A 14,509-nucleotide genomic window follows, 5' to 3' on the forward strand; every position below is an offset into this window, starting at 1 on the left:
ACTTGTGGGGGAATCTCGAACTAGGGGGGCATAGTTTCAGAATAAAGGGTCGCCCATTTAAAACATAAATGAGGAGAAAATGCTTCTCTCAGAGCGTCGTGAATCTTTGGAATTCTCTGCCCCAGAGAGCTGTGGAGGCTGGGTCATTGAATATATTTAAGGTGGAGATAGACAGATTTTTGAACGATAAGGGAGTCAAGGCTTATGGGCGTGGAAGTGAAGCTGAGCCCAGGTTCAGATCAGCCATGATCTTATTGAATGGCGGAGCAGGCTCGAAGGGACAGGTGGCCGACACCTGCTCCTATTTCTTATGTCCTTACGATGTCATGATATGTACTATACATAAATGTTCACATCAGAGTCAAGTCGGTACTAAACTCTGACCCTCAGAACCCAGGCCAAAGCATGGCCAAAACTCTGGCCCAATCAGAAGAGGACCACCGCAGATACCAATCACCTTCGCTCGATTGGGGAGTGATGAGTGGAATTTCCTGTGTCCGCCCACAAGGTTCACTTTCCGTGTCCATTTCCCCCGCGCGTTGGCTTGTGTTGGAACGGGGGCAAGGGACCGTGGCCTACATTGTAATCTCGGTCTGCGCGGAGAGGCGCCAACCCTTTCTTGAGAAAAGCTCCTGCGGTTTGGTACTGATAGTGTTAAAGGCGAGATGCCAAGCGATAAAGCCCGGGCGAGCAACAAGCGGGGACTTGCAACAGGTCCGTGAGCAGGCTCCCTCGCCGTGCAACAGGCCCGTAGCCGGTGAGCCTCGAGCACTGCACATCAGCGCTCTTCCTGCCAACATTGTGGTCTCGGTTTCCCATCCCCGCCCGCTCTGACGCTCTGACCTACTTTGCTGGGCAGTTGGCTGATTTTGTTTTCTTGCTCGAAAGGCGTACAGCAGTGGACAAGGCGGCATCTGTGGCTTCTGCCTCCAACCGAGCCCTCCGCAACCACGGCGGGGGAGTCTTGTCAGTTCTCACTAAACAAACTGGCTCATCAACATTTGTGGTAAACCATTAGGTATTTCTGAAAAGAGAGGTTCGCAGTTGGGTTGCATCGTAAATTAACATATTGTCCTCTCCCCGACCCTCTGGGACTAGGAGGTGCAGTGGGTCAGACACTGTCCTTTCCCCCTCTGGGACTGGGTGCTGCAGTGGGTCACACACTGTCCGTTCCCCCTCTGGGACTGGGTGGTGCAGTGGGTCACACACTGTCCGTTCCCCCTCTGGGACTGGGTGGTGCAGTGGGTCACACACTGTCCGTTCCCCCTCTGGGACTGGGTGGTGCAGTGGGTCACACACTGTCCGTTCCCCCTCTGGGACTGGGTGGTGCAGTGGGTCACACACTGTCCTTTCCCCCTCTGGGACTGGGTGGTGCAGTGGGTCACACACTGTCCGTTCCCCCTCTGGGACTGGGTGGTGCAGTGGGTCACACACTGTCCGTTCCCCCTCTGGGACTGGGTGGTACAGTGGGTCACACACTGTCCTTTCCCTCTCTGGGACTGGGTGGTGCAGTGGGTCACACACTGTCCTTTTCCCCTCTGGGACTGGGTGGTACAGTGGGTCACACACTGTCCTTTCCCCCTCTGGGACTGGGTGGTGCAGTGGGTCACACACTGTCCTTTCCCCCTCTGGGACTGGGTGGTACAGTGGGTCACACACTGTCCTTTCCCCCTCTGGGACTGGATGGTGCAGTGGGTCACACACTGTCCTTTCCCCCTCTGGGACTGGGTGGTACAGTGGGTCACACACTGTCCTTTCCCCCTCTGGGACTGGGTGGTGCAGTGGGTCAGTTACTGTCCTTTCCCCCTCTGGGACTGGGTGGTGCAGTGGGTCACACACTGTCCTTTCCCCCTCTGGGACTGGGTGGTGCAGTGGGTCACACACTGTCCTTTCCCCCTCTGGGACTGGGTGGTGCAGTGGGTCAGTTACTGTCCTTTCCCCCTCTGGGACTGGGTAGTGCAGGATCTAGTTCTAGATTCCTTCCATGAGTGGTGGGCACCAGACGGATGGAGTGCATCATTTCAACAGTGTAGTGTCTCTGCACCTTGTTACAAACTCACACAAGGCATGTATATATCAGACACGGTCACTCTGTGACCTTCACTTTATTCCCAGGACCAAAGAGTGCTGACCCTGGGTGGGACCTCCCCTTTTATACCTTGAAACCCAGGTGAGGAGTGTCTCCCGCAAGCTCATCCCCTGTGGTCAGGGTGTGCATTTCAAGGGTACAGGTACATGTACATGAGTTACAGTTACATAACTATTGTCATTGCAAGATGGTGAAATACATGTCAAACACGAACCAAATTTTAATTTAATTTGCTTTGTCACGGTTCCCTTGAATGTGTGTTAGTTAATTTGTGTTTTTTTGTGCCCTTACAAAAGGGGGCACTTGAATTAATGTTCTACCAAAATAGTTGTACCTGATAGATTCCCTTGATCATCTTAGATAAGATAAGAACATAAGAAATAGGAGCAGGAGTCAGTCATTTGGCCCCTCGAGCCTGCTCCACCATTTAATAAGATCATGGCTGATCTGATCATGGACTCAGCTCCACTTCCCTGCCCGCTCCCCATAACCCTTTATTCCCTTATCGCTCAAAAATCTGTCTATCTCTGCCTTAAATATAGTCAATGGACCCAGCCTCCACAGCTCTTTGGGGCAGAGAATTCCAAAGATTCACAACCCTCTGAGAGAAGAAATTCCTCCTCATCTCAGTTTTACATGGGCGACCCCTTATTCTGAAACTATGCCCCCTGGTTCTAGATTCCCCCACGAGGGGAAACATCCTCTCTTCATCTATCCTGTTGAGCCCCCTCAGAATCTTACATGTTTCAATAAGATCGCCTCTCATTCTGCTAAACTACAATGAGTAAAGGCCCAAGTTGCTCAGCCTTTCTTCATAAGTCAACCCCTTCATCTCAGGACAATCCCTTCATCTCAGCGGTCTCATTTTAGATCAGATCACGCCTCGACCTTCTAAACCCAAGGGAACACGAGCCAAGTTTATGCGACGTGCCCTGATAATTTCACCCGTTTGGTGGCCCGGTATGGTTCTGGTCAATCTGGGCCAGGTTACCTACGCTTCAGAATGCAATGGCTCAACAATCGAAGCAACAACGTAATCAAGGAGTGAGGAAAGTAGTCTTTACCAAGAAAATCATTGGGTGCTGAAGGGATAAATGACATAACGGCTCTTAACAAATGTTCAGTGTCCTCTGGGAATTCAGACATGACATGCTGAGCTCCGGTGGAAATTCCAAATAGCATTTGTTCAGACAAGTCCATTTCTTTATCCTTGTCTCTCACATTTGCCAAGGGAGAGTGATGGAAGTGTTTTTAAAACCACAACTATACGATGGGCGATGCAATGACATCACCACATCGCCCGCAAGAATTTTAAAAATTAATTCATGGGATGTGGGCGTCGCTGCATTTATTGCCCATCCCTAATTGCCCTTGAGAAGGTGATGGCGAGCTGCCGTCTTGAATCGCTGCAGTCTGTGTGGTGAAGGTTCTCCCGCAGTGCTGTTAGGGAGGGAGTTCCATGAGTTTGACCCAGCGACGATGAAGGAACGGCCGCTATATTTCCGACACAGTATAATGTGTTACTTGGAGGGGAATGTGGAGGTGGTGGTGTTCCCATGCCCCTGCTGCCCTTGTCCTTCTCGGTGGTAGAGGTCGCGGGTTTGGGAGGTGCTGCTGAAGAAGCCTTAGCGAGTTGCTGCAGTGCATCTTGTAGATGGTAGACACTGCAGTCACTGTGCGTCGGTGTTATTACAACAACAACTACAATTTAGCGCCTTTAACGCAGTAAAATATCCCAAGGTGATTATCACACAGAATTTGACACTGAGCCACATAAGGAGCTATTAGGACAGGTGACCAAAAACTTGGGCAAAGGGGTGGTTTTAAGGAGCATCTTAAAGAAGGAGGAGAGAGAGGCAGAGAGGTTTCGGGAGTGAAGTCCAGAGCTTAGGGCCTAGGCAGCTGAAGGCACGGCCGCCAAGGGTGGAGCGACTAAAATTGGGGAGGCTCAAGAGGCCAGAATTGGAGGAGCGCAGAGATCTCGGGTGCTGTGAGGCTGAAGGAGATTACAGAGATAGGGAGGGGCGAGGTAACGGAGGGATTTGAAAAAAAGGACGGTCATTTTAAAATCTTGCCGGACCGGGAGCCAAAGTAGCTCAACGAGCACAGGGGTAATGGGTGAACGGGACTTGGTGTGAGTTAGGATACCAACAGCTTTGCAGACAGTGTATTCAGCTCATTTGTTGCTGAAACCCTCATCCATGTCTTTGATAGTTCTAGACTTGTCTATTCCGACACTCTTCTGGTTGGCCTCCCATCTTCCACCCTCCACAGACTTGAGGTCATCTTCTGCCCGTGTCCTAACTCGCACCAAGTCCCGTTCACCCATCACCCCTGTGCTCGCTCACTTACATTGGCTCCCGGTCTGGCAACGCCTCAATTTAAAAATTCTCATCCTCGTGTTGAAATCCCTCCATGGCCTCATCCCTCCCTATCTTTGTAACCTCCTCCAGCCCCACAACCCTCTGAGATGTCTGCACTCCTCTAATTCTGGCCTCTTACGCAGCTCTGATTTTAATTGCTCCACCATTGGTGGCCTTGCCTTCAGCTGCCTGGGCCTCATGCTCTGGGCTTCGATCCTTAAACCACTCCTGCAACAGTCACACCATGCCTCCCTTGGATTCTGGGAGCCGTGCGTTGGACTGACGCCTGCTTGTGAACCAATGGGCTATAAGAAGAAAGAAAGGCGTGCATTTATACAGCACCTTTCACGACTACCGAACGTCACAAAGTGCTTTACAGCCAATGGAGTACTTTTGCAGTGTAGTCACTGTTGTAATGTGAGAAAAGTGGTCGCCAACTTGCGCACAGCAAGCTCACTCAAACAGCAACGTGATAATGCCGAGATAATCTGTTGTTTGTTATGTTGGTTGAGGGATAAATATTGGCCCAGGGCACCGGGGATAACTCCCCTGCTCTTCTTCGAAATAGAGGCCATGGGATATTTTACATCCACCTGAGAGGTCAGACGGGGCCTCGGTTTAACGTCTCATCCGAAAATTCAAATGTTTTTTTTCAGTACTTTGTTGGCTGTGAAGCACTTTTAAGACGACTGGTAGCCGTGAAAGGCGCTATATAAATGCAAGTCTTCTTTTTAGCAAAACATCCCACAGTGCATCATAGGAGCAGTTGTCAGACAACATTTGACACCGAGCCACACATAAAAAGAAAGAAAAGACTTGTGTTTATATAGCGCCTTTCACGACCATCGGACGGCCCAAAGCGCTTTACATTCAAAGAAGTACTTTTGGAATGTAGTCACTGTTGTGAAACATGGCAACCAACTTGCGCACAGCAAGCTCCGACAAACACCATCATCATAGGCAATCCCTCGAAACCATGCCAAAAAAGGGATGAGTTCACAGGTGTTTCAATGAAGGACCTAATATTCCAGGTCTTGAACTACATCCTGAGTTGGTGGAAGATGCCTGTGCGTGGATTTTTATAACGTGTGGTGACACAAACAGCAAGGTGATGATGACCAGATAATCTGGGGGGTTTTTTGTTATGTTGATTGAGGGATAAATATTGGCCCCAGGACACCGGGGATAACTTCCCTGCTCTTCTTCGAAATAGTGCCATGGGATCTTTTAGGTCCGCCTGAGAGTGTGGAAAATAAGTGTGGGATGCGGCTATGCAGGGGTGACTGGAAGTGACAGTGTTCCGTTCTGGGCACTGCACCGTCAGAAGGATCTATTAGCTTTGGGGGGAGTGCAAGTGTAGGTTCACCAGAAAGATACCCGGAGTTCAAGGGTTATGTAATGAGGAAAGATTACATAAACTGGGGTTGTATTCCTTGGAATTTAGAAGGTCCAGGGGTGATTTGATCGAAGATTTCAAGGTATTAAGGGGAACAGAGAGCGTAGATAGAGAGAAACTACTTCTGCTGGTTGAGGAGGGCCGGAATTGGACTGTAAGTTAGAGTCCCCACCCTGAAACCTCAGCTGTGGCTCAGTGGGTCGCACACTCGCCTCTGAGCCAGAAGGTCGTGGGTTCAAGTCGTACTTCAGAGATGCGAGCATGTAATCCAAGTCAACACTCCCAGTGTGGTACCGAGGGAGTGCCGCACTGCCGCAGGTGCTGTTCTGTTGGACGAGATATTCAACCGAGGCCCCCGTCTGCCCTCTCAGGACGGCATAAAAGATTCCAGGGCACTATTTCGAAGAGGAGCGGGAGAATTGTCCCCGGGATGCCGGCGCCAATATTTATTCCTCAATAAACATCACTCAGAACAGATTATCAGGTCATTAACACGTTGCTCTTTGCGGGAGCTTGCTGTGCCCACATTGGCTCCACCTTTCCTATATTACATCAGTGAATAAACTTCAAAAGTACTTCATTGGCTGTAAAGCACTTTGGGACGCCCTGAGGTCGGGAAAGGGGCTATAGAAATGCAAGTCTTTCTTTTCTTTATCTCTTTCTGGAGTGGGAGTAACGCATCCTACAGTTTGCCTCACTGCCTCTTGGGCTGCAAAAGGGCCGAATGAAATGACCAGTAACGAGAATCCAGGTGACGGTAGTTTGATGCCCAGTTGATTTATATATTAAAGAAAAAAATAATAATTCTCTCTCTTTCCCCCCGCAGATTTCTTCCAATTCGTCCGACTGGGAAGTGGATGAAAGTGTTCCTTCAGGTAAGTGCATCATTGTTCTGTCTCAGACACACATCAGGGGAGGGAGCACAGCTCAGCCCGTCTCAGGCACAACAACAACTTGTATTTATATAGCGTCTTTAACACAGTGAAACGTCCCAAGGTGCTTCACAGGAGCATTATGAGATAAGAAATTTGGCACCGAGCCGCATAAGTAGAAATTAGGGCAGGTGACCAAAAGCTTGGTCAAAGAGGTAGGTTTTAAGGAGCGTCTTGAAGGAGAGAGAGGTAGAGAGGCGGAGAGGTTTAGGGAGGGAGTCCCAGAGCTTGGGGCCCAGGCAGCTGAAGGCACGGCCACCGATGGTGGAGCGATTATAATCAGGGATGCTCAAGAGGGCAGAATTAGAGGAGTGCAGACATCTCAGGGGGGGTTTGTGGGGCTGGAGGAGATTACAGAGATAGGGAGGGGTGAGGGCCATGGAGGGATTTGTAAACAAGGATGAGAATTTTGAAATCGAGGCATTGCTTAACCGGGAGCCAATGTAGGTCAGCGAGCACAGGGGGGTGATGGGTGAACGGGACTTGGTGCGAGTTAGGACACGGGCTGCTGAGTTTTGGATCACCTCTAGTTTACGTAGGGTAGAATGTGGGAGGCCAGCCAGGAGTGTGTTGGAGTAGTCAAGCCTAAGAGGTAACAAAGGCGTGGATGAGGGCTTCCACAGCGGATGAGCTGAGGCAATGTGGACACACACCGGGGGGGGGGGAGGGGGGAGGGAGCTGTGATATTAGACACCAGTACACAGCTACACACACACACACAAGATGGTGCCTTAAGAAAAACTGTGTCACATGACTTTGCCACATGACCTTTTATTGATATTACATCAGTAGTCCACTAGGTGGAGCTCTATTACAGGAGCATAGCTCGGTCTGTCTCACACACACTGGGGGCGGGGGGGGCTCGGTCTGTCTCTCACACACACTGGGGGGAGGGGGTGGGGCTCGGTCTGACCCACACACACTGGGGGGAGGGGGGGCTCGGTCTGTCTCTCACACACACTGGGGGGAGGGGGTGGGGCTCGGTCTGACCCACACACACTGGGGGGAGGGGTGGGGGTCGGTCTGTCTCACACACACTGGGGGGAGGGGGTGGGGCTCGGTCTGACCCACACACACTGGGGGGAGGGGTGGGGCTCGGTCTGACCCACACACACTGGGGGGAGGGGGGGCTCGGTCTGTCTCTCACACACACTGGGGGCGGGGGGGCTCGGTCTGACCCACACACACTGGGGGGAGGGGGTGGGGCTCGGTCTGACCCACACACACTGGGAGGAGGGGGTGGGGCTCGGTCTGACCCACACACACTGGGGGGAGGGGGTGGGGCTCGGTCTGACCCACACACACTGGGGAGGGGGGGGCTCGGTCTGACCCACACACACTGGGGGGAGGGGGTGGGGCTCGGTCTGACCCACACACACTGGGGGGAGGGGGTGGGGCTCGGTCTGACCCACACACACTGGGGAGGGGGGGCTCGGTCTGACCCACTCACACTGGGGGGAGGGGGTGGGGCTCGGTCTGACCCACACACACTGGGGGGAGGGGTGGGGCTCGGTCTGACCCACACACACTGGGGGGAGGGGGGGCTCGGTCTGACCCACACACACTGGGGGGAGGGGGTGGGGCTCGGTCTGACCCACACACACTGGGGGGAGGGGGGGCTCGGTCTGACCCACACACACTGGGGGGAGGGGGTGGGGCTCGGTCTGACCCACACACACTGGGGGGAGGGGGGGGGTCGGTCTGTCTCTCACACACACTGGGGGGAGGGGGGGCTCGGTCTGACCCACACACACTGGGGGGAGGGGGTGGGGCTCGGTCTGACCCACACACACTGGGGGGAGGGGGGGCTCGGTCTGACCCACACACACTGGGGGGAGGGGGTGGGGCTCGGTCTGACCCACACACACTATTGAGGGTGGGGGGCTCGGTCTGTCTCACACACACTGGGGGGAGGGGGTGGGGCTCGGTCTGACCCACACACACTATTGAGGGTGGGGGGCTCGGTCTGTCTCACACACACTGGGGGGAGGGGGTGGGGCTCGGTCTGACCCACACACACTGGGGGGAGGGGGGGCTCGGTCTGACCCACACACACTGGGGGGAGGGGGTGGGGCTCGGTCTGACCCACACACACTATTGAGGGTGGGGGGCTCGGTCTGTCTCACACACACTGGGGGGAGGGGGTGGGGCTCGGTCTGACCCACACACACTATTGAGGGTGGGGGGCTCGGTCTGTCTCACACACACTGGGGGGAGGGGGTGGGTCTCGGTCTGACCCACACACACTGGGGAGGGGGGGCTCGGTCTGTCTCACACACACTGGGGGGAGGGGGTGGGGCTCGGTCTGACCCACACACACTGGGGAGGGGGCCCCACAGCTCGGTCTGTCTCACACACACACACAGACACACACCCGGCCCTATAATCGGAGTCGCCCCAATTTCCCGGGCCTGGTCCGCTCTGTGAATAAATCCACCGGGATCGCAGGTTGGGGAGAGGCCCTTCCCGTTCTGTTCCAGCCTGTCTGGGCAGGCTTCCTTTCTGACCCCACATGTTTTGGGGCGGAGGAGTGGGGTAGGAGCTGGTGGATTGCTCGAGGTGGAAGTTTCCCTCGCACACCCTGGCACGAGCTGCTCGCGATGTGCCCGCCCTGGCCTAAACTGGTGAGAAGCTGCCGTCCGTGTTGTGCGGTTGTGCAAACCTCCCCTCCGAGCCCGATCGCCAAAACTGGAAGCTCTGGTGACTGATGCCGCGGTTTAAAGGGTTAAATGACGAGGGCAGGTTGCAGCAACTTGGCTTGTGTTGCCTCGAGTACAGGAGATTCGGGGGTGATCGAATCAAAGTGTTTAGGATGACGAGAGGATTTGACAGGGTGGGCCGAGAGAGACGATTTCCTCTGATGTGGGTGGGCGGGGGTGCGGAGAGTCCAGAACAGAAGGGTGTCATCTTACAATGAGAGCTCGGCCGTTCAGGGGTTAAATTAGGAAGGGCTTCTTCACACAAACAGGTGGGAGAAATCTGCAACAGTCCCCCTGAAGGTCGTGGATGCTGGGAGACCACCGGAGCTTTCACAACTGAGATCAATCGACTTTTGTTGGGTATTAAGGGATCGGGAGCGAAATCATTCAAATGGATTTAAGAAACAGATCAGCCATTGAATGACATAGGCCCGAGGGGCCCCTTTGAAAGAGCTCACCAATGAGTCCCCCTCCCCCACTCTTTCCCCATAGACCTGCACTGTTTTCCCTTCAAGTATTCTCCAATTCCCTTTTAAAGGTTGTTATTGGATCTGCTTCCACCGCCCTTTCAGGCAGTGTGTTCCCGAGCACAACAACTCGCTGTGTAAAAAAGTGTTTCCTCATGTCACCTCTGGTTTTTTTGCCAATCACCTTAAATCTGTGTCCTCTGGTTACCGACCCTTCTGCGACTGAAATCAGTTTCTCCTTATTTACTTATCATTCATGATTTTGAACACCTCTATCAAACCTCCTCTGCTCTAAGGAGAACACTAACTGGTTTTACATGTGTTAATGACTGTGTTGCTGCAGACAGGAAGGAGTTTAATGGGAGCACATTAATTGGTGTATTTAGAACTGTAATTATCACCATCATCATCATATGCAGTTCCTCGAAATCGAGGAAGACTTAAGTGACTCAGGTGACTGTACAGTCCAATACGGGAATTACAGTCTCTTTCACAGGTCGGACAGACAGTGGTTGAAGGAAAGGGTGGGTGGGGAAATCTGGTTTGCCGCACACGCCTTCCGCTGCCTGCGCTTGCTTTCTGCATGCTCTCGGCGATGAGACTCGAGGCGCTCAGCGCCCTCCCGGATGCACTTCCTCCACTTTGGGCGGTCTTTGGCCAGGGACTCCCAGGTGTCAGTGGGGATGTCGCACTTTATCAGGGAGGCTTCGAGGGTGTCCTTGTAACGTTTCCTCTGCCCACCTGGGGCTCGCTTGCCGTGTAGGAGTTCCGAGTAGAGCGCTTGCTTTGGGAATCACGTGTCGGGCATGCGGACAATGTGGCCCGCCCAACGGAGCTGGTCGAGTGTGGTCAGTGCTTCGATGCTGGGGATCGAGAACACTAACGTTGGTGCGTCTATCTTCCCAGTGGATTTGCAGGATCTTGCGGAGGCAACGCTGGTGGTACTTCTCCAGCGACTTGAGGTGTCTGCTGTATATGGTCCACGTATAAATCTGTCAGCAGAAAATATTAAACCCTTGTCGGTGATATTCGTGATGTATATTTAACGATTTTGTGATGACTCTGTGGTCTGTCACTTTAGTTAAGGTGCTAACTTATTAAAAAACTGCTGCTGTTAAGTTTCTGGTCACTCTCTCAAACACAGGTTACCGGGTTTAACAGTCGTTAACCTATTTAAAACTAGTCAAGGTGTTTGGATAGGTTTCTCTCAGCGCTGCCTCACTGCAGCGTTTAACCCGTGTTAAATGATTAATACCTCTGCCAACTGCACAAGACTGGCGCCTGACGGCATTGAGCGCTAGTCCGACGCGACCTGTTGGGATCCTGAGGAATAACGTTGTGCTTATTCCATTACAGAGAGATTTGGTGGGAGTGAAGAGTCGTGGGAGGTGAGCGAGAACGAGAAGCCGGCTGCACATCTGATCGGTAATTAGACTGCGCAGCTCAAAACTTGATCCAACAGCAGGATTTCACTTTCAGAATGACTGTGGCTTGGTTCGAGAGTCAGGCTCCAAGCCACAAGTACATGAGACAACAGAAAAGATAAAGGGGGCAGAAATTTGCTCGCTCCGCTGTCGGGGCATTAACCCGGCGGGGTGGTAAATTTTGCGCCTGGAAATGGTTTGCTTGACCAGGCGCAAAATTCAACAGCCGGACCCGGAGTGTGGGGCGGGACGCTGAGGGAGGCGGTGCACACCTCTCTCTGAGGGCGCAAGGCCAGCTGAGCAAGTGAGAATCCTGAGCCAAACAGTCGGCCTCGGAGCGCCCTCAGTGGCTTCCGTGGAAAAAATTAATCTAAAAAAAAAAAACCCCCCACCAAAAATATTCCCAATACATTACTCACGCCGCAAGTCACATGAATCACAAAAATAAAAATACAACAGCCCATCACACTTACCTGAGGTCGGACATCCCTTCCCTCACTGCGGCAACGACAGCTCGCATCGCCCGCTTTCACCGGCGGTCCCACTAGGGGTCGCTACGAGTCGGGAGCGTCACAAATTCCCAGCTGGTCTTCCAACCAAGGGTGTGACACACTGGCTCGCCTCTCCCGGGCAGTACTGCTCTGTGCCCCCACAAACCCAGCACCGAAAGTCCCGGCTGGCCGCCTGCCCGGATATGCTTCCCGCTGCCGTTACCGCCACTTCGGGGCGAAATCAGAGGCGGCAATGAACCAAAAATCCAGCCCAAAGAGAGGTGTCGAGGAATGTTGAGGGGAGGAATGTTTCCGTCTATTAGAAAGGCGCGGAGATCCGTGTGGTAGAGAGCGGAACACAGCGGGGGTTGTTGCCTGGTCCAATACCCACTGCCCTCACAAACCCTCACACGTCCTGTTAACCCCTGAACCGCTGCTCCCACTGTCAACACAGTGCCACACTGTACCTAGCTCCGCACACACGGGGGCGACTGGCTGGTTCCTCCTTAGATAGCGGCACTTTCGCTGGGTTCAAGGCTTGCCATTCAAATCCGGGCAGCCGATGCCTGGCTCTCACTTCGATCGCCTGGCCCAGCTCCGAGCGAACTCTCAGCAAACGGGTGTAGCGACGCCAGGCAGGGAACCCATCCCAGGGCCAAAAAGGAGACCCCTCGGGACTACACAGGAATCTTCACTGGAGATGATCTCTCTCCAGGTCACCAGTCCTGCAGAAATTGGCAGGATTTCACCGTCCAATAATAAAATATGGATTCATTAAAGTTGAATGTCATCCTGTATCAGTGAGGAACCGAGGCCCACAGGAAGTGAGTGAGGCCCACAGGAAGTGAGTGAGGCTCACAGAAGTGAGTGAGGAACCGAGGCCCACAGGAAGTGAGTGAGGAACCGAGGCCCACAAAAAAAAGTGAGTGAGGCCCACAGGAAGTGAGTGAGGAACCGAGGCCCACGGGAAGTGAGTGAGGAACCGAGGCCCACAAAAAAAAGTGAGTGAGGCCTACAGGAAGTGAGTGAGGATCAAGGTCCACAGGAAATGAGTGAGAAACCGAGGTCCACAGGAAGCGAGTGAGGGCTGACAGTAAGTGAGTGAGGATCGAGGCCCACAGGAAGTGAGTAGGCCCAACAGGAAGTGAATGAGGATCGAAGCCCACAGGAAGTGAGTGAGGATCGAGGCCCACAGGAAGTGAGTAGGCCCACAGGAAGTGAGTGAGGATCGAGGCCCACAGGAAGTGAGTAAGCCCACAGGAAGTGAGTAAGGACCCGAGGCCCACAGGAAGTGAGTAGGCCCACAGGAAGTGAGTAAGGACCCGAGGCCCACAGGCAGTGAATGAGTTTTGGGTAGTTGCGGTTGTGGCTTGTCCGCCCCTCTCGAGCGTCAGGCGTTCCCTTGCTGACCTTACCTGTTGTACTTTTCCCCCTCCTCCCCGCTGTGCAGGAATCTATCAGCATGCCCCGGAGCCCCACCAGACCCTGGAGTGGGAGTCAGTGCGGGGGCTGGCCTTCACCAAGGACTCGGTCAGGTACCTGGGCCGCTCGCTGGTCATCCCCCGCCACGGCCTGTACTACGTCTACTGCCAGGTGGGCTTCAGGGGCAGCGACTGCCACAGCCGCTCGGTCACGCTGTACAACTGGGTGTACCGCAAGCACGACTCCTACCCCGAGCCCCTGCTGCTGCTGGCCGGCACCGAGACCGTGTGCGGCAAGAACCACAACCGCGGGGCCTGGTACACCACCCTGGGCCAGGGTGCCGTGGTGGAGCTGGAGAAGGACCATCAGCTCTTTGTCAACGTCAGCAACCCGCATCTGGTGGACTATCTTGATGGGAAGACCTTCTTCGGCGTCATCAAGATCTGATCTCGAACGGTGGGGTGGTGGGTGGTGGTGGTGGGGGGGGAGGTGGGTGTGGAGCTTGTGGAGAATATTGAGAATAATGTGATTTATTTTTTTTATATATATATATATATATACTATATTTTGTTACAACAACTTGCATTTATCTAGTGCCTTCAACGTATGAAAAGAAACATGTAAGATACTGAGAGGGCTTGACAGGGTAGGTGCAGAGAGGATGTTTCCCCTTGTGAGGGAATCTAGAACTAGGGGGCATAATTTCAGAATAAGGGGGCGCCCATTTAAAACTGAGATGAGGAGGAATTTCTTCTCTCAGAGGGTTGTAAATCTGTGGAATTCTCTGCCCCAGAGAGCTGTGGAGGCTGGGTCCATTGAATATATTTATGGTGGAGTTAAGACAAGTTTTTTTGAATGATAAGGGAATAAAGGGTTATGGGGAGCGGGCAGGGAAGTGGAGCTGAGTCCATGATCAGATCAGCCATGATCTTATTAAATGGCGGAGCAGGCTCGAGGGGCCGAATGGCAGACTCCTGCTCCTATTTCTTATGTTCTTATGTCGCTAGATCAGCCTTTGACATCGAGCCACATCAGGAGATATTAGGACAGGTGACCCCAAAAGCTTGGTCAAAGAGAGAGCTTATATGTGGTGGCTTGAAGGAGGAAAGAGAGGTGGAGAGGCGGAGAGGTTTAGGGAGGGAGTTCCAGAGCTTGGGGCCCAGGCAGCTGAAGGCACGGCCGCCAATGGAGGAGCGATTATAATCAGGGATGGTCAGGAGGGCAGA

The 14,509-nt window shown here is 53.4% G+C and overlaps 1 protein-coding gene across 1 annotated transcript; it reads left to right on the plus strand.

Annotated features, from left to right (window-relative positions):
- The first annotated feature begins 12,423 nt into the window (after window positions 1–12,423).
- On the plus strand, window positions 12,424–13,730 carry LOC139230655 (lymphotoxin-beta-like). Its single transcript, XM_070862463.1, has 2 exons — window positions 12,424–12,481; window positions 13,312–13,730. The coding sequence occupies exons 1-2, from the start codon at window positions 12,424–12,426 to the stop codon at window positions 13,728–13,730; spliced, it is 477 nt and encodes a 158-aa protein (XP_070718564.1).
- Window positions 13,731–14,509: the final 779 nt, after the last annotated feature.

The sequence above is a fragment of the Pristiophorus japonicus genome, chromosome 19, assembly GCF_044704955.1.
Source record: "Pristiophorus japonicus isolate sPriJap1 chromosome 19, sPriJap1.hap1, whole genome shotgun sequence".
Lineage (NCBI taxonomy): Eukaryota > Metazoa > Chordata > Chondrichthyes > Pristiophoridae > Pristiophorus > Pristiophorus japonicus.

Coding starts and splice junctions, on each gene's coding strand:
- LOC139230655 (XM_070862463.1), top strand. CDS start 12,424: ATGCCTGGCTCTCACTTCGATCGCCTGGCCCAGCTCCGAGCGAACTCT. Junction 12,482..13,311: donor AGCGAACTCTCAGCAAACGG/GTGTAGCGACGC, acceptor CCCGCTGTGCAG/GAATCTATCAGCATGCCCCG.